This window comes from Pelmatolapia mariae, linkage group LG7, assembly GCF_036321145.2.
Source record: "Pelmatolapia mariae isolate MD_Pm_ZW linkage group LG7, Pm_UMD_F_2, whole genome shotgun sequence".
NCBI lineage: Eukaryota > Metazoa > Chordata > Actinopteri > Cichliformes > Cichlidae > Pelmatolapia > Pelmatolapia mariae.
Window position 1 is genome coordinate 59,092,948 of NC_086233.1, and position 21,681 is coordinate 59,114,628.

Below are 21,681 nucleotides of genomic sequence, written 5' to 3' on the forward strand. Positions count from 1 at the left end.
GGGTACAAGTTAAAACTAAATGGAAATTTTCCTGTCAAAGGGCAAGGTTTTCACCAGACAGCTGAAGCAATTTTCATACACAGACAGTCAGACTGCTGAAGTCGAAATAACTGAAATAACTGTGAGGAAAAAGATGTACTCAGAGAGGCAAAACCACAGAAGTGGGGTAGGTACACTTACCCCAACCTCTACGTGATCTGAGCCCTTGTCATCCTGCTTGTGGAGAATCTCAAAGTAGTATCGTCTGGATGAGATCAGACTAGAGGGGAAACAAGGAAAGAGCAATTATTATTATTAGATATTGAACATTACTTCGATTAAGCCTATATATATATATATATATGTAGGGTTAATCTATCTAAAATATGCTGTCCTGGCTGGCAAGAAAGCAAAAAAATGGCAGTAAGCCACAATATAAAAATCCTCATGTCCTGAATAAATCACGATCGATGCTGTGCATTAGTTAATATTTTGCTCTTATGCAGGCTCCAGTATTTCTCTGAAACTCCTGGCTAGGCTAAGTAGAGGACCAATTTAAAGTTTTACTGGGTATATTTTTTCTTACAATGTGACAATGCAATATTTCAGTTTTAAAAACACTTCATGGATAACAGGCCTCCATCTGTTACTGCGTGGGAGACACCAAAACACTGCTGAACACACCATTACCCCTCAAAACACACATGTACAGTAGTGTCATGATGCATATGTATCCATGCGTGGACTGTGGTAAGTATTTCCTCCTATGATTTCTGGCGTTATCTGCAGTCATCTCCACCATTTTTGTGTCGTCTGATTTGCTCAGATCTTTCTTTGTTTCTGTTTCCTGTGACTATTTTCTTTGATGTTTTCCCTTCCTTTTCTTCTGTCTCCCGTTTGTCTCCTAACACAAATACAAACTGATTTTCTTTGATGAAGTCTTTGTTTAGAATTGAAAATAGCCTGACAAAAGCAGGACGGATGTGATTTTAAAAAATAAAAAGGAAAAGCAAGCAAACAGAAATAATTTTGTTATATGTAATCCTTGACACTATACCCAAGAGGAATCATGATAAGGATGCACAGATACCTCCAAGGAGGTAAGACAGGCTCTTAGAAGCCAGCTGAATGGCTGGAATAAGATCCAAGCCATCAATACATATGACCCACTGGTCAGCAGATACGCAACTGGAATACAAAAAAAAAAATAAAATCTCCACAGGAGGAGACAGATGCCACTGACATCAAGACACGAATACTCCTCACAATGCACTGAGATCTCCACCTGAAGTCCAACACCCTGAGGCTCTATGAACAATGGAAAGAGGGAGAGCGAGGATTAGTGAGTGTCAGAGCCACTATTCAGGATGAAATATGGATGCATCCATAAATACATCACGAAGATAGTCCCCTGAGATGAGCTGCTCCAAGAGTGTCTCAAGCAGCTGAAGACAGAACAGGAACAGGAAGAGGAATGGCTTTGTGGACAACCAAACTGCATGGGGTGTACCAATGACAGACAGAGGAAGTGACTGATATAAAGAAATCCTACCACTTGCTAGAGAAAGCCTGCCTAATGGACAGTACAGAGTATAACAAACTAAGGATCAGATCCATGGAGGCTTCAGTAGCCATAGCCGACAGAACCAAGGTTGCAGATTGTGCAAAGGTACCCCGGAGATTATCCAACACATAGTAGCAGGGTGTAAGATGCAAGCTGGGACAGTGTACAGGAATATCTGTGCCTCATATGAACTAAAAGTCCTAAAGCGTCCATGGGAGACACTGACAGAAGTGATTGAGAAGAACAGGGTTAAGATCCTATGGACATGCTGCTCAACCAACCAGACATAGGACCAGAGGCCTATACTTGTGATAGATGTGGCTTGTGATAGATCTCTGCAGACTAAAGTGGTCCCAGTGGTAACAGCAGCATTAGGAGCTGTGACCACCCCCAAACTGGAAGACTGGCTCCAGCACAACATCAGAAGGCAAGAATTTGATGCACAGTATCCAACGTCTCATCAGTGTATCAGTACATATGTTTAATTTTGATCTAAACGTTGCCCTACTGTAGAGCTATAATTGAAATAACATGTCTTGGTTGAATTTAGGTGGAATTGAGTTTTCTCTCAGTGCCTAAAAAGGCAGCTCTTCAGCAATCAACTTGATCTGTCATCTTCTTGCTTGCTAAGTGTATACTTAGGTACTAAGTGCCAAAACCCCCCCATATATTTTACCATTTAAAACACCCCTTAATAGTTAGACTGTGTGTGTGTGTGTGTTTTCATTTCTGATGTTGTTGACCGAGTTGAAAGAAAAGGACAAAAGCTGAAGGGGGATGGTCACGTGTCCCCCCCCTCCCCATGCATAACTGCTGCTGCATCATCCGGCTGCCCAGCTTTCTGTAACCAATAAATCATTGCAGGTGCACGGGAGCAGTGACAGTGTGCTAAGGTCACTCTCTCATGAATAGGGAATATCTCTCTGTGCAGCTGCTAAAATGGCACTCAGAAAAGTAAGTGCCACTTTCAGCTTTTGGAACCCTGCTTGCCCTCTCCCAAACGATTCAAACATCACCCCATTCATAACCCCGTAATTTATGCTGAGCTGTGATTAAAATCCAAAGACAAATCTTATATTTAACTCACCGCTGTAAAAACACAGTGAAAAGCCCCATCATGGTTAATGTTAGATATGCAGCAGGACTGAGTAATTGAGACTTGAGAAGAGACCAGTAGGCAATAAACAGTGAAGGATATCACATGAAACTATTACAATCAGACACCAGTTTTAAAAAGGGGAATTTATTAGAGAAACTAATCTCGCTGTCCTAATTCTACCAAATTTCATTTTTGGTTAACACATGCCATCTTTTTTTCCCCTGACCAACCTGGCTTACTAATCAATTTTTTTGACTTTTAGCATATCCACTTCACATCCGTGCCCAAACAACTTGAGATCATTTTAGAGAATATGATCCTATTTCCTGAACCTTCATTAGATTGTCTACTTAAGCCTATAATCTGACTCGATCCGGGGGATAATTTAATATCAGAGCTGAGAGGATGCAGTCTGCCGCCACAATATTTCTGTGTTACATTGATTAAAGATATGAAGGACAATCACATTAAAATAAAAGCTGAATACAACATACTACTGCCTGTCAATGTTTAACATCTCTTTCCTTTAGCTCCACTCTTACAGATGCAAGCCTATTCACGGCACGCTTGTCCGGCACAAGTTTGCTTACCTTACTAGTTAAAAGAAGCCAGAAAAACCAAACACACAGAGAGACAGCAGATAAAACTATAACTTAAACAAAGGCAAAGTAAGACAAAGAAAAAAAGCGTATCACACAGAGAAGCAAATAATGGAAAAATATGAAGAGAGCGGAACATTAAGTTTTATTCACGTACTTTTCTGTCCTTTGTTTATCTATTCCCTTTATAACTTCACAGTCATTTTGTAGACCATTTCACATTTGATTTGTGTAATTTTGTTCCACTGTTCATATATTTGTTTACCCATGAGAGAATAACTGTTGGCAGTTTTCGGCTTATAGCTATTTCCTGTTTCAAACTTTGCATAAATGTTTGTCTTTGCCTTGTTTCTGTTTTCAGTCTGGTGTGAAAAATATGAAGATTTTTTTGGGGGAAAAATACAGAACCGGAAAAAGATTTGAATCAAAAATAATTTTTCAAAAATGAATATGACAAATTATGATGGAGAGAATTTGAGATACTTCAAAGTGTTTTAGAAAACTGAAAGAACGCAGCAAAAGATGGAGAATGAGAAAGACAAACAAAAGAGCATAGAGGAACAGTGTAGGAGGACTGGTCACACCAATCGTGATGGATGATGAGGCAGGCTCCGGTCGAAAGAGATGAAGTGACAAAGACAGACGGAAAGAAAGATGAAGGAGGAGCGATAAATAGCAAATGAACTGAAAGAAAAAAACCACAGGGAATTATAAATGATTTCTTGAAGGAAAAAAATACATTACAGTGAATACCACTGATCACTGATCACGTCCTGCCAGAAAAGAAAAGGGGAAAAAAACATTAAAGAAGTGAAGGGCAAATGAGAGATTTAAGAGGAAAGAATAACTATTAGTGTGTGACTCAGAGGATGAGTAGAGGACACAAAACAGCAGTCTAATTGCCTGACTAATTGGAGTCTTTGTTTCCAGTTTCCCTTCATTGGGCTGAATGGATAGCGAGACAAAGAAACTTGACTTGGCTGGATAACAGAAGAACAGACTGTTGAAGATAAATACAGAGAATATCACGAGTGCCTGCCGGGTATCTGCTACCTTTAAAGTATAAAATATTTATTTGCCATGAAATGTATAGAAAATCCTCTCACAGAATCGTACAGAAAAGTGTTGGACCAAAGAAATACTCTCACTCCAGCAGACTGACAAACACACACACTCTACTCAGAATTACTGATCTGGTTTGCAGTGAGCAGAAGTGAAGTGAAATAAAGGCAGTATACTGGTAAATACCCGTCCTTCTTCTCCTATTGTGAAATCATGACACACTCTCCAATCTGCCAATGGCCACAGCAATTTCCTGATTCTACTTTTTCAATATCTCTTCTCTTTTTCAAACTCAATTTCTCATTAATGCTATCTGACTGTCACCCTGTCCCCATATCTCTCCCTTGCCCGATTCCTCCCTCTCCAATACCCACAGGTGGCCTTTAAAAAAAAGACCCTTCACGGTGAGTACACTTCTTTAAACTACATTAATGATACCAGTGTTTAGAGCTGCCCCAAGGAGGCCCACAAACTTCACTTTTCTCCCCTTGCGCTTTCTCCCCTCTTCACTCCATTTCTCATACATTCCTCTAATCCATCAGAGAGCTATCACGCTGCTCTTCCCTGCAGCCTCAATAAATCCTCTTTCTTCCATCCCCTCCCTTCGCTCTGCCCCTCTCCGTTCTCCTTCATCCCCATCCTCTTTCCCCATCTCTCGCTCCCTCTCTCTTTCGTGTCCGTCACTTCTTTCTGGCTCTTCTCACAGAGTCTCCTTTTCCTTTATCTACCACATCCAATTCCCCCATATGTAATTATCTAATACAACATTATAGCATTACTTTCTCCAGTGCCTCCCCCCCCCCCGTGCCTTCATTGCAGTTTTTTCTCACATCTTCTCTTACTGACCTGAATGGATGAACATGTGAAGAAAAAAAAAAAAACTACACTCGGTGGGTGTATTTGTGCTGCGCTAAAGCAGATGCTCTTTTGATCACAGTGAAGTGCAACTATAATTATTACACTGCATCAAGGTAAATCTATAGAACATGTACAAGTGACTGAAAATGTATCTGCAGCTAAAAGATATACACGGATAATTCGTGTGATATTTTATGCCGGTTTTTTTGTAAAGTCACAGTACCCACTATTTTAGTGCCATAAACACTCATTAATGCACCAAACATGCTGTAATCCACACATTAAAAAAAAACTACTTTAAAAAAATCTACCATTTGTTGAGCAGTGCAGTAGCCTTGTTGTTTCAGAGATGCTCTAGTGTCCTGGCCACACTGACTTGGATCTCATCAAAACCGTTGAGGTCTTTAAACTGACACACATTGCCTGAATCCAACTGAGTGTTCTCTTTATGTCTAATAAATGCCAGATATTTCTCATCTGTTTTAATATTCATGAACGACTTTCACAGAGTTTCACATACTCAAAAAAAGAGTGCAAGAAGATCAAACACTGATTCCTGCCTCACCTTGGCACACCTGGCCAACTGTTAACCTGTTAAAAGTGTCAAGTTTTCAGTTTCCAGAGTAGAAACCATCTGACAAGCACTGTATATAGAGCTGACACCTTTAAGCACAGTTGGATTCAGTTTATTAACAGGATTTCATAGCAAAACAAAAAAAAATATATTAAAAAAACAAATGTGCTTATGATGTGTCAGAATTCTTTTCTAAATACTGATCTCTTCTTATCACATGCTGAAAGATCCCGGATATTCCGCAAGTCAATTTCCAAACAGCTTACATATCACTTTGCTGGCTGCTCAGTATGTAAAGTTAGACTAACCTCACCCTTCATCAACATGACTGTCGGTCGCACTCCTGCATTACTGCCAATCAGATGTTAGTTTCTGCAGTTTCACACAGCTCAAGGTACATCAACACCCGAAATTCATTCTGATTAAACCTAAGTCACTGCACACTTGAACACACAGAGAAAGATACTCTAGAGCATAGATTTGCGTCTCAGCAGGCTCCTGTCACTCATAGAAACAGATGGTGGAGTAAAGGCCCGAGGGAGGAAAGCAGGACAGAGAAGTCACGGCAGTTTGCTGGCAAACAGCTTCATTCTAGTTCAACTGTTACAGGGTATCAGCCAATTACTATTGGCAGAAAGAGGTTAGAAGGTCCTCACATGCAACCAGGGCCATATGTGCACACAAGGAAACAGAGGTCACTTACATATAAAAAATTAAATAAAAATACTGAGAGATCCCAGTTGGAAGGGAAAATCAACATAGAGTGTCTTAACGAGGCAGTGATTTTGGAGTGATATAGCAGCAATTTATAGTTTTGAATGTTGTCGTACTTCCTAATATGCTGATCAAAACAAAGGTTCAATCTGGCTGAAATCTGGTGACCATGAAGGTCAGAGCATATCATTCAAATCTTTTTTATACTTATCAAACCATTCAGGAACTCTGCTTCAGCCATCCTGGATAATACCACTCCCATCAGGTTAAAAATGCTTCACAGGAAAATGGTAATCACTCATAACATTCTTTTATTGATTTTCAGTAATACGTCCCTTGATGGGCAAAAATGGATCAAAACCACACCAGAAAAAAGTCTTTCAGAGCATATCATGAAAGCCAGAAGATGCAATGCTCAGTTCGTGTGCGTGCTAAATCTGTATTCCTATGATGTCATGTGCAAAAACCTCTACACTTTCCTCTCTCAAAGTACTCAAGCCTCTTCACCAGCTAATAGCCAGCAGTGCTTAAATGATTCAATTATAGATACTGAGAGATCCCATAGAGAAATAACTGGTCATTCTCCACTAGGTTTCACTCAGTGTTGCTGCAAAAGGTGCAGTGGACTCTCTCCTCCCAGTTACTATCAGTCCTTGAGGTTCTTTACCAAGTCATGCATATAAACAAAACAAAACAAATGGATATAAAAACTATTGAAATAGAAGTAAAAAAACGCAAAGGAAGAAGAAAAAAGGCGGTAAAGAAGAAGTAAAAACAAAAAATGCATCACATGTCATGTGTGCATTCACACAAACTGAAGAACAGACCCATGTGTCTTTGGAAGATTTGAGTGTGAATGGCATTTGGAGCTTGTGAATTGAATACTGCTCCTTCTAAATGCCAAATGTGGTATCACAGACAACCTTAGAATCATTTTCGACCTTTGCTTCTCATCACATCACTGCCAAAGTTCAGAAACAACCATTTCTGATTTGAGGCATTACAGACTGAAGGAAACGATTCTCAGCATTCTGCATTCAACAGAAGGTTCACACTAAAAGTTAAGGAAACAGTCAGTGTGCCAGGGGCTGGTTCTGTGACCCAGCGTTTTCTGTTATTTTTTATTGTTGATTTCTTATGTTAATATTATGTTAAAATCATGTGCTGTTCTTAAGTTAAGGGTAGAGTTGAGTTGTTTTGTATTACTTATTTCATAACTTTAAGTTCTATTATTATTATTATTAGTTTGTCTTTGTTGAGTTTTAGTCTGGTTTATGTTTTTTCTATGCTTCCTTGTCTATGTACGTTCCCCTTGTGTCTCTCTCCTCTGTGTCCCTCTCTCTCTCTCTCGCTCCCTCTGTCTCTTGTGTCAAGCTTGCGTGTCCCAGTTCATGTCTCTCCATGTTTCCTGTTTTATTTTGAAAGTCTTGTGTTTCTATGTTCAGTGTGCTTAGTTATACTCTTTCCCTGTGCATCATTATGTTCATTTGTGTTAGCTGTGTCTCCCCATGTGTTTCCACTTTCCTCATTACCCTTATGTGTATTTAATCTGTGTGTTTTCATTCAGTCTTTGTCAGGTCGTCTGTTTGGTTTCATGTCTAGCCACGCCATGTCTCAGAGTTCTTCTTACTGATCGGGTTCATGTTCAGTTTATTTCATAGTTCCATAGTCGCATGTAGCTGTTTAGTTCCACATCCATGTCTCTCATCACAGTTTTCATAGTTTATCTAGCTATTACCCAGTTTAGGTTTCAGGGTAGCTTTCGCCCTGTTCGCTCATGCTTTGTTTTTGTGTTCATGTTTTTCAGCCAAATAAATGGCTCGCCTTTTGTTTAAACCATAGTTTGTTTCTCCAGTGTCTGCATTTGGGTCCTCTTTCTCACTCCCACACAGACTGTCTCCACAGACTGTGACACAGTGTTTGATTACATTTTTGCAATGGAACTTTACTTTAACTGAAAAATTCCAAACTGAAAAAGTGTAAATACTTTAATAAATTAAATAAAAATACAAATCACAAAAAGCAAAAACTAAATGCACCAAAAATTAAGTGAAACTTTTTTTCACACCAAAACCACATATAATAAATATACACATCACCTTTTTCCAGTTTTTTTCAGCGTACAACTACCTCTTCAAACTGTCGTATTTGTATTGCAATATCTGTTCTGAACTTCTTAAATTTTGTCCCTGAAACTAATAAAAACTGAACTTTTTCAAAGAAATACCCTGAAATACCCCAAATATGCAAATCTACTCTGGAAACTAACAAACTAACTGAAAAGAAAAATTCTAATTCAATGAAAAAAAAATCAAAGCAATAATAACTTGTGGTGCTGGCAAGATTTTTTTCAGCAATTTTTAAAATGATATTCAGATTCAGCAATACTGCCACATACAGATTTACAAAAGTAAAGAAATGGATGAGCCAGACTAGCAGCACAATAGCTCCCAATAAAAAGGAATGCAATAAGGCACCATGTTTTGGATATGTGCAAATGCAAAAAAAAAAAAGTACATGTCTGAAAATAGGATAATAAACTCATGTGACTAAGGATTCATTTATAGTGTTTTCCAGGCAGGGAGTTCTTACAGGCCATGAACAGGTTTCAGTTAGGGTGGTGAGTATCTTTTATGATCCATTGGGTTTGGGCAGTGCATCAATGCTTGTGTATCTCCTGGAGGGCAGGAAAATCACCTCTGAAGAGCGTTGCATTCCTCTACGGTGCAGTTTTTGTACCAGATGATACAGCAGCACAGCAGGATGCTTTCAATGGAACTGAGAATGCTGGAGCTCACGCTAAATTTCTCCAGGTGCCAGAGGTTGTACAGGGGTTGTTGAGCCTTCTTCATCATACTATTGGTGTGCATGTGGACTGTTTGGGATCCTCTATGATGGTCATCTGAGGTTCTGTTACTGTAAATGGGGTCATGCTCTCTCCTTGTCTGCTTGAAATCCACGATCAGCTCCTTGGTCTTATTAACACTGAGGGCAAAGTTTTCTTGGTTATCAAGAAACCATTGTGTCAGATGGCTGATCTCGATCATCCATGGTTATACCCATCATATTACTTCTAATCTTCAACTAATTGCCAATCACCTTCCAATATGAGAGCCAAAATATGTTCTAAAATCGAGCAGAGCAGCAGCCCAGCTCGGTCTGAATTCAGGATGGTTCAACTTATAGAATTTTAGTAAATGTCAATCACACCCTGGTGTTGTGTGTGCAGCCTGAGGCTCTGTTAGCTGTTTCAGAGAGACGAGATAGTGTTGACAGGGTTATCCGAGTTCCTTATCTGACTACTTCACTGTCACTCATCAAGCTGTTGTGACAGCACCTAGCAGGCACTGCCAAACTATCAATTCACAGCAGAGGCGGAGACAGATAAAAAATTATCTCAAATTGACACCGTTATTCGATTAAAAGTCAAAACAACATATTCTGCTGGCATCAGAAAAAAAATGTTTTTTGTGCTTCTTACTTTGATTTGATGTTTTTAAAGTTTGATTTTAAATGCACAGAAATGTAACAACAAAATATGTTCTATGTTTAGTGTCATTTGATTAAACACAGTAGAGCACTGCTGACTCACAGAATGAAGATTCTGGTGTTGAAACTCCCCGAGTGTATACCAAGAGGAGGAAAACACCCTGGATGGATAACCATCACAGGCAGAAAACGAGAGAACCCGCGGAAAATCCACAAAGATTCTGCAAGAACATGCAAACTTGACACAGAAAGAGCCTAGACAGCAGAACCTTCTTTCTGTAAGGCAGAAAATGGATGTGGGGACATATTAAAGAAACTGGAGCTGTCAAATGTTTTCTATTGTTCTTCACAAATAAAAGAGTAGCTGTCAAATGATGATCAAATATTATTTATATTGTGTTCCAAAAAACGAGCATGTCACCAGAAATCTAAAAATCTGTTTTAGTGGTGGTACTATAATTCATTTGATGATATGCTTACACAAATCCTTACTTGGATCTATTTTAATGAGGAACTAAAAAGTGTTTTGAAAGCAAGGAAAGGGCTGAAAGAGAATACCAGCACCCTCTATTTTCAAATTTTAATAAGCTTAATCATATTACACACAAATACACCCGCTCACTAATAGCATGAGTCATCACCTCCAGGAGTTGATAGCCAGGTGGTGTAGATGACTGTGGATGACATCTATTAAAACTGCCACCTAGGATGAACTTCCACACTTCATGGCAACAGGAAGGCCAACATGTGAGAAAACCATCATTCCAGCTGGTCTTTGAACTGCGTGCACACAGAGAAAGCATTCCTACTTCTTCCCCTTTTACTGCTTTTAATTCAATGTTGCACTGTTATTGTCACTGTGACACGAGGTTCAGCAAGAGAGAAGGAGTGGACCACAAAAAACGAGCAACAAACGTGAGCGATCCCTGAAGGGAAAGATGTTGCAGATGAAAGTGCGTTATCCAAGATGACTACATGTTTGATTTGATCTGTTTTATGTGTGCCTGTCCATCTATTTGAATATGCTTAAGTCTGTGGATGTACGTTTTCTAGTTGCAGTTGCCTCTGATTGCATTGTATGGAGACCTCCAACAGCCAAGTGAAGTGTTTAAAGTGAACCTCTCAACAACAATATGTTTCATTCCCTGACAATATGATTCAGCCCTGCAGCAGCCATTAGTCACTGTTCACTCAACTCTACTACAATCTGCTGTACAGGTCCAATGAACCAAGACATATAAATAACCACAGTCCAGAGTGTGAAAAAAACGAAACAACCTTGCTAACGTAGGAGTGTCTGTGTTTCACTCTGCTCTCCTCTGTTCAATTACATTTCTGACGGCTGCTCTCTGTTTGGCTCCGTTCTGCTCTGTACCGTTTGACTCCGTTCTTTTAGGCTCCATTTTAATATAGCTCTGTCTCATTCCATCTAGTTCTGAGCCCACTATGAATAAAACTAAGAACAGCAGCACAGTGTGAGAGCTGTTTTAAATTGCAGTTTTGATTAAGGCTTTGTGCAGAACTTAGCTATGGCAGAATGAAGTCTGTAAATAGGCTCAAATGGCCCCGAACTTATTCTCCAATAACAAATTGTACAAGAAGATCAGGCTGACAAGGGCCTCATGTGTAATGACTTATAATTTTCGCAGTGCCCATCTACAAAATTGAGTGTAATAAAAACCCGGGAACACTGAAATCATTTCGTTTTGTTCGATTATTCCTTGATTTTATCAAGTTTACAGATCTTTGAAATTACCAGGTTATAAAATCTAATGAGCGATAATAACAGCTGCTCGAGTCGTCTCTTTTTTTTTTTTTTTTTTTTTAAATAGACGGAAAGTGATATGTTATTCTCTTGTGCACTGCTAATTTGCTCATTTCAATTCCATCCCATCTAATTTGAAGAATACCTTTTTATGACGGCATGGCAATTAATCCTTCTGCACAGATTTGCCACGTTTGGGAGGATATCCTGCCACAAACAGATCGAGTGCAATGGTGTGTGAGGGATGCAAGTTGCACGGGGCAGCACAGGGAACATGCGGAAAATGACAAATTAATTTTTTTTTCGCTTTGAGGTCCCACAATAAAGCCATTAGCTGCAGAGCAGACTTTCAAATGGTGCAGTATTTAACAAGCACATTGACATTAATGCAGACAGGCCTGTATTTTTTTGCATGCAAAAGTATGAACATGTTCTCTGATGCACACCCACACATGAAATAGCAAAACCGATTTTGTATAATTATATTAAAACTGACTTTCATGTCCTCTTTGACATGGCTCCTCTAAAGCAAGTGAAAGTGAGCAGCTATAAAATCAAAACAGATTTGACTTCAGTTATCAAGCTTAAAAGCCCACAATTTTCAACTTGCTTCATGTCTGGGAAGAACAAAAAATAAATAAATAAATAATGACATGACAGAGAAATCATAAATCACTTTACACATCAAGGCCAGGAAACATTAAACGCTTTCGGAGAGGTAGATGAAGGCAACAACTGCTGTGTGTTATTCATCGTTATATCAGATTTCAGTGGGATAGACAACGCGCAGTCCAGTCTTGTTCTCTTGAACACTTCCCCTTGACTGGCATAACTTAAAAAAAATAACGACAACACACCCAAAATACTTTTAAGCAGATGCAAAATACATTCACACGCAAAAACACAGTAACAGGTCACAAAACTTGAAGTGTCACACCCAAATTCCTCTGCTGCACAACCTTTTTAATGTTCCTGTCATAATCTGCCTCCACGCTTGGTTGCTTTGTTGTTGTCTTGTTATTGTGGGAGACTGCAATATACTTGTCAGACAGGAAAAGAAAATAGAAAAACTTTCAACCGCATCCTCCTGTCTCTTCTTCTATTTCATTTTTGTCACCTCTTTGCTCTCCCTTGTAGGCTGGTGAGCTTTCTGTGCTAACCAGACCCAGTTAATCCTACGCACAGAGATAAAGTAACACTTGCACATACAGCATTCATGAATAAAAATGACTTCAGCATTATGATTTGGTTTTATCCCGTCACAAAAACAACCTACACATAACAAACCTGCCAAAAAACAAAAGCACGTAGGCACAAACCGTGACGATAACCTACCGAAACCTCCAAAGCAAACACAATTTAAAAGCACACACACTGAGGTGTTACGTATGTGTAACTTCCAGCCAAGAACCACACTACCACTTTTTTGTCATGAAGACCTGGAATAAGAACAGACTGTACAAACACACAAGAGACTAAACTGTGTGCGTGGGTATAGCTTTACAAAAAACAAGAAAAAAATTCAGCACCAGTAACGATGAGAATTCAATATATGATTAGACGCTGGTGCGATGGAGAGAGCCTGAATAAACTGTAATGTAAAATCAATACTGTAATCAATATAAAGAATGTAAAGTTCGTCGTGAAACATATTCCCTGAATGTGTGCCATCTCATTGGGTTTTCATAGCTTGGGATGTGGTTCCTTTTGATAATGGAACCATCACACTGGGGATATAAAATGGCAAGCAGGCATGACTGATTTTCATAGTACCATTATTATTTTTAATCATAATATAGAGCTGCGTTTGGAAGTATCATGTTCATTATATTTTATTTTAAAACTGAATTTTAAAAACAGTTGTATAGTGTTACACAAATGGCCTTTGGGACGGGAATAATCTGGGCCTCTGATTTTTTTATGCATGTATGGTATGTATTAGGGGTGCAACAATACTCGTATCGATATTGAACCGTTCGATACAGTGCTTTCAGTTCGGTACGCATATGAACAATACAAAATTTTTTATTTATTTTATCAACTTTTCTTCTGACGATGCTGTCTGTGTTGAGAGCTCAGTGGATCTGAGTTTGACTACTCCGCCTAGGCCGCACTGTCGAATGCAGATCCACTGAGCGCAGCACAAGCCAGCGAGACAGAAGCTAAGCTCGTTGCAACATGGCAACTGCCTCAACGCTACCCGAAACTGAACCTCCCCCACCCTCATTCAGATGCTTAATTGGTGGGAACTAGTGCGTTAACGCAGTTAGCTTGTTAATGTGTTGACGCCGTCCAGCCCCACGCACGGGGCGATCCGCGGTAACTTGTTAACGGAGATTTGCTGCGTTATGGCGTTAATGCCATTTTAACGAGATTAACGCTGACAGCACTAGTGGGAACAGAACGAATATGACTGCACATTTACGCCGACATCATCCTAGTGCAAAGACAAGTGGAAGCAGACAAAAACAACAAGCACGAATGCTACAAACTTTACCCGAGTCATTTAGACAGCCGTTAGCACATGATTCTCCTTATGGGGACCTGATATGTTTAATATGCTGCTGAGAATATACCCCAGAAGAAGCGTATAGTATAGCTTTTATTTTGGAAAGAGCCATTTCTCTGTAATAAACTCTCTTTTCCAAAGATGAGGGATTTCTCGATCAGATAGATTTTTTTTTTATTATTATTTTGTTGTTTCAGCAACATTAAATTTAAAAACTGTACTTTCGAGTTAAAATATATTTATAATTTTAATAAATGACAAATTAAAAAGGGCATGAACATTTTTTTGTATCGAAAAAATATCGAACCGTGACACCAAAGTATCGAACCGAACCGAACCGTGAATTTTGTGTATCGTTGCACCCCTAGTATGTATGCATGTATTTTTTTTATGCATTGTATGCATCTATGATTTCAAACTTCCACTAGATCCAGTGAGACATTTGTCAGTGTTAACTGAACACCTACACTGACTTAGAGCGTCACCTTAGAGGTCCATTTACACATCCAACCAACACTTCTGATGTTATCACACTATATGTTCTGTTACTTTCTTTTTTCAACATAGCTCAGTCATTTGAACATATAGTGCACTATGTGGCTATTAATACACCTTATAAGATCACAGTCACTTTCCCCCCGAGTCAGCTAAGCAATCATCTATCAAGCATACAGCAATGGCAAAAAGAAAGTACATCCTATTTAGTCTAAGGTTTTACATACCAGGAGATAATTAAAAAAAATCATTATTTATTATGGGTAGAAAACTAAGTACAGCCGTATTGCTTTCAAAGCTATTCAGAGGGTAAATAGGAGCCATGTGCTGCTAATTAAATGGCCTTGATTAAATCATCATTTTCATCAGCAAGTGTGAACTCTATAAATACAGATGTTTTAGCGGTTAGCTGGCCTGGAGCATTCAGGTGTGTGTTAAAACAATACCAAAGAGTACAGACAACAGCAATGCTCTTGAAGAAGCAATTGTTTCTGCCAATTAGTTGGTGAAGGGTTATATGGTAATTTCCAAACAATTTCAAATCCAGGTGTGGACGTTCCTGCAAATTCATCCCAAGGTCAGACCGAGCAATGTTCAGAGAAATGTTAGAGTCTGAAGGTCTCAGTTAGCATGTTAAATGTTAAAGTTCATGACAGTACAATTAAAAGAAGACTGAAAATATATAATTTGTTTGGCTTTCTAGGAGAAAGCTTCTTCTCTCTAAAAAGAGCATGGCAGCATGGTTTAGATTTGCCAAGTTTTATCTGAACAAATAGTTTTTACAGCGTTTTGGACAGATGAGAGCAAAGTGGAGATGCAGCATCTCCATAATGCACAGTACCAGTTTTGGTGAAAACCAAACACAGCACAACAGCACAAACACTTTATACTAACTGTCAGGACTGTGGTGGAGGGATCATTATTTTGGTTTTTGGTTTCTTTGCAGCCACAGGAACTGGACACCTTGCAGTCCTTGAGTCGACAATGAACTCCTTCTCCACTGTCCACAGTATTCTAGAGTCAAATGTGAGGTTGTCTATCTGACAGCTAAAGCCTTGGGCAAACTGGGTCATGCAAGAGGACAATGATCTTAAGCACAGCAGCAAATCTACAACAGAACGGCTGTAAAATAAAAGAATTAAAGTGTTGCAGTGGCCCAGACAAAGGCTAGACTTCAACCCGACTGAAAGGCTGTGTTGGGACCTTAGGAGAGCTGTGCATAAATGAATTGTCACACACTTGAATAAACTGAAGCAATGTTGTAAAGAAGAGTGGGCCAAAATTCCTCCAGAATGACATAAGAGATGGATTAAAAAAAAGATTAAGTTGCTTCAAGTTATTGCTGCTCAAAGCAGCTATAAAAGCTATTCAATCATGGAGAGTATGTATTTTTTGCACTCACCGCTTCTGCATTTTGGCTTATTTTTGTTAAACAAATAATTACACAGTGTAATACATCATGTATTGTTGTTCATCTCTAATTTTATGCCCTGGTAAGAACTAAGACAACCCACACAGAATGTGAGCTTTCTTTCTACACTGTATGTAGTTGTTATAATTGTTCATAACCTAATTTGTTACATTTAAAAGATCCAAGTATCCCTTAACTTCACCCCAAACACCAGTGATTTGAATAATTTAGGCCAACACTTGTGCTTCATTCAGTCAGGCAAATGAGGCAACCCAAAGGAACAAGAGCTTTTAGAATCTGTTCTCCTGCACAATCATATAAACTTAACAATGACTTCAGAAGCAAAGTGGATGCGGATAAGTGCTTACAATCACAATGTGGCAGATATTATGTTCACTTTGTGAATCTGTGGCTGTCTGTATGTCTCTGTTGTCATAAAAATTGGGTTCTGGAGACAGGTAGTGTAGTAAGAACTACGACAAAAGAAGCAGCTTTGAGTACTTTGTCAGCTGTCTATTTGCTTGTCAACCTGAGTCTCACAACCATGCAAGATGGAGTCTGAAAACTTAAAGATCAATATTAAAGGAGAGTTTGAAGATGGGTGTGGCCCAAGAACTCACTGAGTCGTCATGTAAACATTAGGGAGAAAGATGTGTCGAGGACTGGATAGTTTAATGCCTCTCCATCTTACATTTACTGAGAAAGAGAGTACTTTCAGGATTAAGACTGTCGACACTTGAGAGCACTTCTTATACAGTATGGTAATTCATCTATAGATAAAGGTACTAGCATGCATACAAAACATGCATAGAAGATCTGCTCTTCAGTCTCCAGGGAACACTTTCTTCTTATATGTGAGAGAGAAAAAAGCCTCCTGAGTTGTAGTGTAGGGTTGCAGGACCAAGGCTTCCTGTTCTATGTGCCAATTATTGTTTATAAATGTAATCTTGTCAGATATTGGCTGATGGTTTCAAGTTTGCATTTTGGTAAATGTGTTTCTTCCTTTGCTCCCCATAGGAAGCAAAACCTATACTAGGGGTGGGGAAGTCCAGGCCTCAAGGGCCGGTGTCCTGCAAGTTTTAGATCTCACCCTGAGTCAACACACCTGAGTCAAATTATTAGTTCATTACCAGGCCTCTGGAGAACTTCAAGACATGTTGAGGATGTAATTTATCCATATAAATCAGCTGTGTTGGTTCAAGGACACAGCTAAAACCAGCAGGACCCGGCTCTTGAGGCCTGGAGTTCCCCCACGCCTGACCTATACAAACACAACTGTTCTGTACTAGTCAGACTGCAAACAGAAACCAGTACCAAAAATCATGTTCCTTGATAATATCTGCATCTACCTAGAGATTACCTTTATTGCTATAAATTAGGTTGTAGAGTAATATTAATGTGCAAATACAGCAATTGCTGCAGACTGCTGCTTAACAGGTAAAGAGACTATTTAACAGAAACAACCATGGAAGACTAGATGTTGACATCCTGACTCTTAGTACATATATGGTGTTGCTAACAGCTTTCAAGTATTCCGAATTGTGTTTAGGTACTTCCCCCTACAGTGTATACAGACTGCATTTTGCTATGATGGCACAAATACACACACACGGACAGGTTTACAAGGTGAAACTAACAAAACATCCGGCAAAACCTTTCCTGGGAGATCCTCCATCAGATGCTTGTGCCCTTTTGGTCTCTCTACTGCTGAGAAAGTGAAATCATTTTGCCATTCTGATACGTGTGTGGTTGTCAGAGGTACTTACTGCACAGACTTCGAAGACTGGGACCTGAACTTGCTAAACTCGCCTGGAGCGGTCCACTCTGTCCCCAGCTGCAATACAGAAGAGAGAAGACACAGGTCAGAGAGAAGTCTAAGACAAGCTGGAGAAGAGAAAGGGGCTCTACAAGCCTCAGAGCAGTATGAAAAATTCAGTTTGGTTTGCAAATCTTTTTAGAAATCAGCTGTGTGCTAAATAAAATACCAACTTTATCTTCATTGGGTACTGACAGAGACTGGTGTCTCAGTTAGCAGGTGGATGTCCTAAACTTATTTTTAAGTCAGAAATTGGATTGGTGGATCGCAAAGGACACCAAAAGATCCTGACTGCCTCCCTGGTTAGCAACACAAATGAAAAGAAAATGGGAAAACAAGCTAATACATCCCAAAACAACAGGAAGAGTCAATCAGAAGGAAAGTTTGGAAAGGCAAAGTGAGCTAACAAATGAGAACTAATGACAATAAACAGACAGAAATAGAGGAAGTCAGATTCCCTGCCAATGCTGACTCTGAGAAGCCAGCTCATCTAAACCCCTGGGGTTCCTGTTTTGGCCCTGTGGTTGAGTCGGTGCCCATTCATTCTCTCAGCAAGCCAACACAAGTAATTAGGGCCCCTGCTGTTGCTGATCCATAATGAAAGAATAAAACTAAGATCACAGTGGGCATGTCTTTAATTGTTTGTGTTGGCCACACAACTGAGTTTGAGACTGGTCAAAAGACATTGTTGTGAGTGGTGCTAACAAATCAAAAGAGACAGTAAATAGCTGTTGATCCTCAATCTGTGTTACACAATACATGTTCACAGAGAAAAACATATAGTGATGCACATGCATACACAAACAAATCAAAATGGCAATTGTACAGTGGCATATCTGAATGTGTTTGCTGGCATGAAAGGAGAGTCCCTATGATAATAAACCTTAAAATCATGCAGCCTGTCCAAAGCCAATCAGGCCCCTGGCAATGCTGACGCCTCTGAGAGTCTTTGTGAGGCTACTGAGTAGAGAGGAGGAGGACACAATGTGTGCTACTGTGCTTTCAACTCTGAAGCCCACAGCATCTTGCTGCCACAGTGCATATTCACACCAACATTCCCTTCAAATATTCCTCCGGTAGGAGTTAGGTCACTGAAAGTGAATATCAGGGAAGCTAGCTAACCGAGCACTAAGCAAAGTACTCCAGTACCTTTGCATTAAAGATGAAGATACGTTTGCAAACACCTACGTGAGCATTTACTGGAAACAACTGTAATAAACTTTGTCCTCATATTTTTTGTGCAAACCTGTTACCGTACTTGAATGTTGTGTGTCAGCTGTTTTTGTATGTCATTTAAAAAAGAAAGACTCACTTCTTATGCTGATAAGCTAAAATCTGCCATGTGGATATGACAGCCTACAGAGTGAATGTCTGTTAACTGTAAAATTGTGCCGCTGGATACCAGATGTTCCGGCTAACCGTTTGATCTGTTATACCTATTATTTACAGTTTTATCAGTCACAACAATTCTACACATGCTTCTATTACTTTCGACAGTTAGTAACCGACCTCCATGACAGTTAAAATAACTCACAAGTTTCATATGACTACACAAGGCATTTCTGTAGAAGTGTAAAATCTTTCAAAGCAGAGGAAATTGGTGAAAAATGCAGCACTAAATTGAAATAGTCAACCTATGAGAAGACACTATTGAAAATGCCCCTATTACTGTACTTGCACGGTTTATGTTATACTCTCCCTTCTTTCAGGGTTTTTTTTTTTCTGAACATAAAAGGTAAAATAGAAAGCTATCACACAGCAGAGACAGCACAGGAAAAATATCAATCTCACCAAGTCATGTCATCTAGTGCTGACTCGACATGCAGGAAACCTTCTGAGGGCGCATACAGGAAATCATTAAATTATATCTCTACAGACATTCGTTTTATTTCCAAAGTAAATGGAATTTTTGGAGTGAAACTTGGTTTTATATAACTGGGATTATATTTACCCCGTCCTTTGAGCTCTAAACCTTTATGTGCCACGAGATGACTTACCTATTTATGCTCTGCAAAAATAGTTGATGATTTAGATTATTTTCTGAGCAGCTCAACAAAATATAGGATTCATAAAAACAAAAAGTCAGGGTGAACATAATTCAAAATTAAAGCCTTTTTATTTTTAATTTAATTGTCTTTTTGTGTCTCTTTTCTATGGTAACAAAGACATCAATCAATGGTGTGCATTGTGGTTACAAGGACAAAACACATACAAAAGCTCTCCAATGAAAGGAGCAGATGTTCTTTAAGGTGCACATGCAGACATGCATAACACACACACAGACACACACGCGCGCGCACACAGAAATGTTTTCTCACTGAAGGATGAGTCATTGCTTAGTGAAGGCAGCATCTCCTCACCAGAGTAGGGAAGAGGTAAATCAGAAAGCAAGCAGCCAGAGATTGATGAGGGGTTACTCACACACAGGCACACACACTACTCATATTACACCTTAAAACACACCCTCTCACTTACATTTTGTCATATTGTACTTCTACTTCTGAAGTCCCCTATAAAAAAAAATAAGCCGGCAAACTTGGCAATCCAATTTCTTAAACTTAAATTGATCGAAGAAGCCAGAGAGATAGGATGCTTATGTACACTCTTTTTTTTTGCATCTGTAAAGCAGACACAAACACCCACACTGCGCATCTGTGTGTGAACCTCACCCACATATGTGGGTACCTTAAGAAATCTAATTTCAGATGGCCACTGGCCCTGAAACACTGAAAAGCGAAACACAAAACAGGGTCGAGAGATAAAAGAAATATGAGTGTGCAGTGGAGCTATGGAGACATTACTCCTCTTTCTATCAGCTCCTTTTCTCCCTTACACTCCTTTTTTCCCCTTGCCCAAATAAGACGAGAAAAGTAATAGAAAAACAGCTGACCTGTGATATAATGTGAGTGCTGCTTTCTTTCTCTTATTCTGTCTTGCCTTCAATGTGTTTTTTCAATTGAATCCAAACTGTGAAATTTTAATGACTAAAAGTTCCTCAGCACACTTTAACCTTTTACCAGCACTGCTGAAGAGGTGGACACAAGGACATACCGGGATTGGTCTGTGCGTACAGTTTATGTCTGCTTTTATTCAATTTAAGTACACTGGCAACAAAAGAAAATAAGGGACAAACTTTAAAATGAAAATTGTGCCAGTGCAACGATCCTGACATTTTACATGTATTGGCTATAAAAATATTTAAATTTAACAGATACCTTATTTATGTTTTTGGATACAGCTGCATTTTCTTTGAATGTATGACAAAGCTGAGATATAACCTTGGAATGATACAATAAAGCACCTATGGTTATTAACAGGGGATTTAGCTATATCCTGTTACTGCTCAGGCATCATTCCTCTCTCACACTCAGCTTGAGCAATTTCCTGCCTATCACTAATCAGTCTGTTTGCACACACTACAGACATTTTGGCATGCTGCGAAGCGTCACAACAGGAAAGCATAGTTGTAACTAATATTAATTATAGCCACATTTAGGACTCTCAGTGGCCGTCACCATTAATGTCATTAATTCATAGTGTGAATGAAAAAAGCTATTACATAGCAGAAAATGTAGAAGACTTTTGAAAATTCTTCAATACTGAACCACACTGATGGTGAAGAAGTTCAAGCCTCATGTTTTGCCAGCTGGTTGAATCAAGATGAAATAAAAACAAAAATATTTACAATTCTACCTGTAATAAGAAAAACCTACCCTATTTAAATTGGATCAATCTTCTTTTCGAGTT

General features: G+C 39.1%; 1 protein-coding gene across 2 annotated transcripts in view; it reads right to left on the minus strand.

The window, feature by feature from the left end:
- b4galnt4a (beta-1,4-N-acetyl-galactosaminyl transferase 4a) overlaps positions 1-21,681 on the minus strand; it is a 140,029-nt gene that overhangs the window by 22,876 nt on the left and 95,472 nt on the right. For both annotated transcript variants that reach the window (XM_063479975.1, XM_063479976.1), the window contains exons 7-8: positions 17,885-17,952; positions 181-259 (exon numbers count right to left, since the gene is read on the minus strand). In XM_063479975.1, coding sequence (XP_063336045.1) covers positions 181-259; positions 17,885-17,952 — 147 coding nt within the window. The remainder of the gene's footprint in view (positions 1-180; positions 260-17,884; positions 17,953-21,681) is intronic.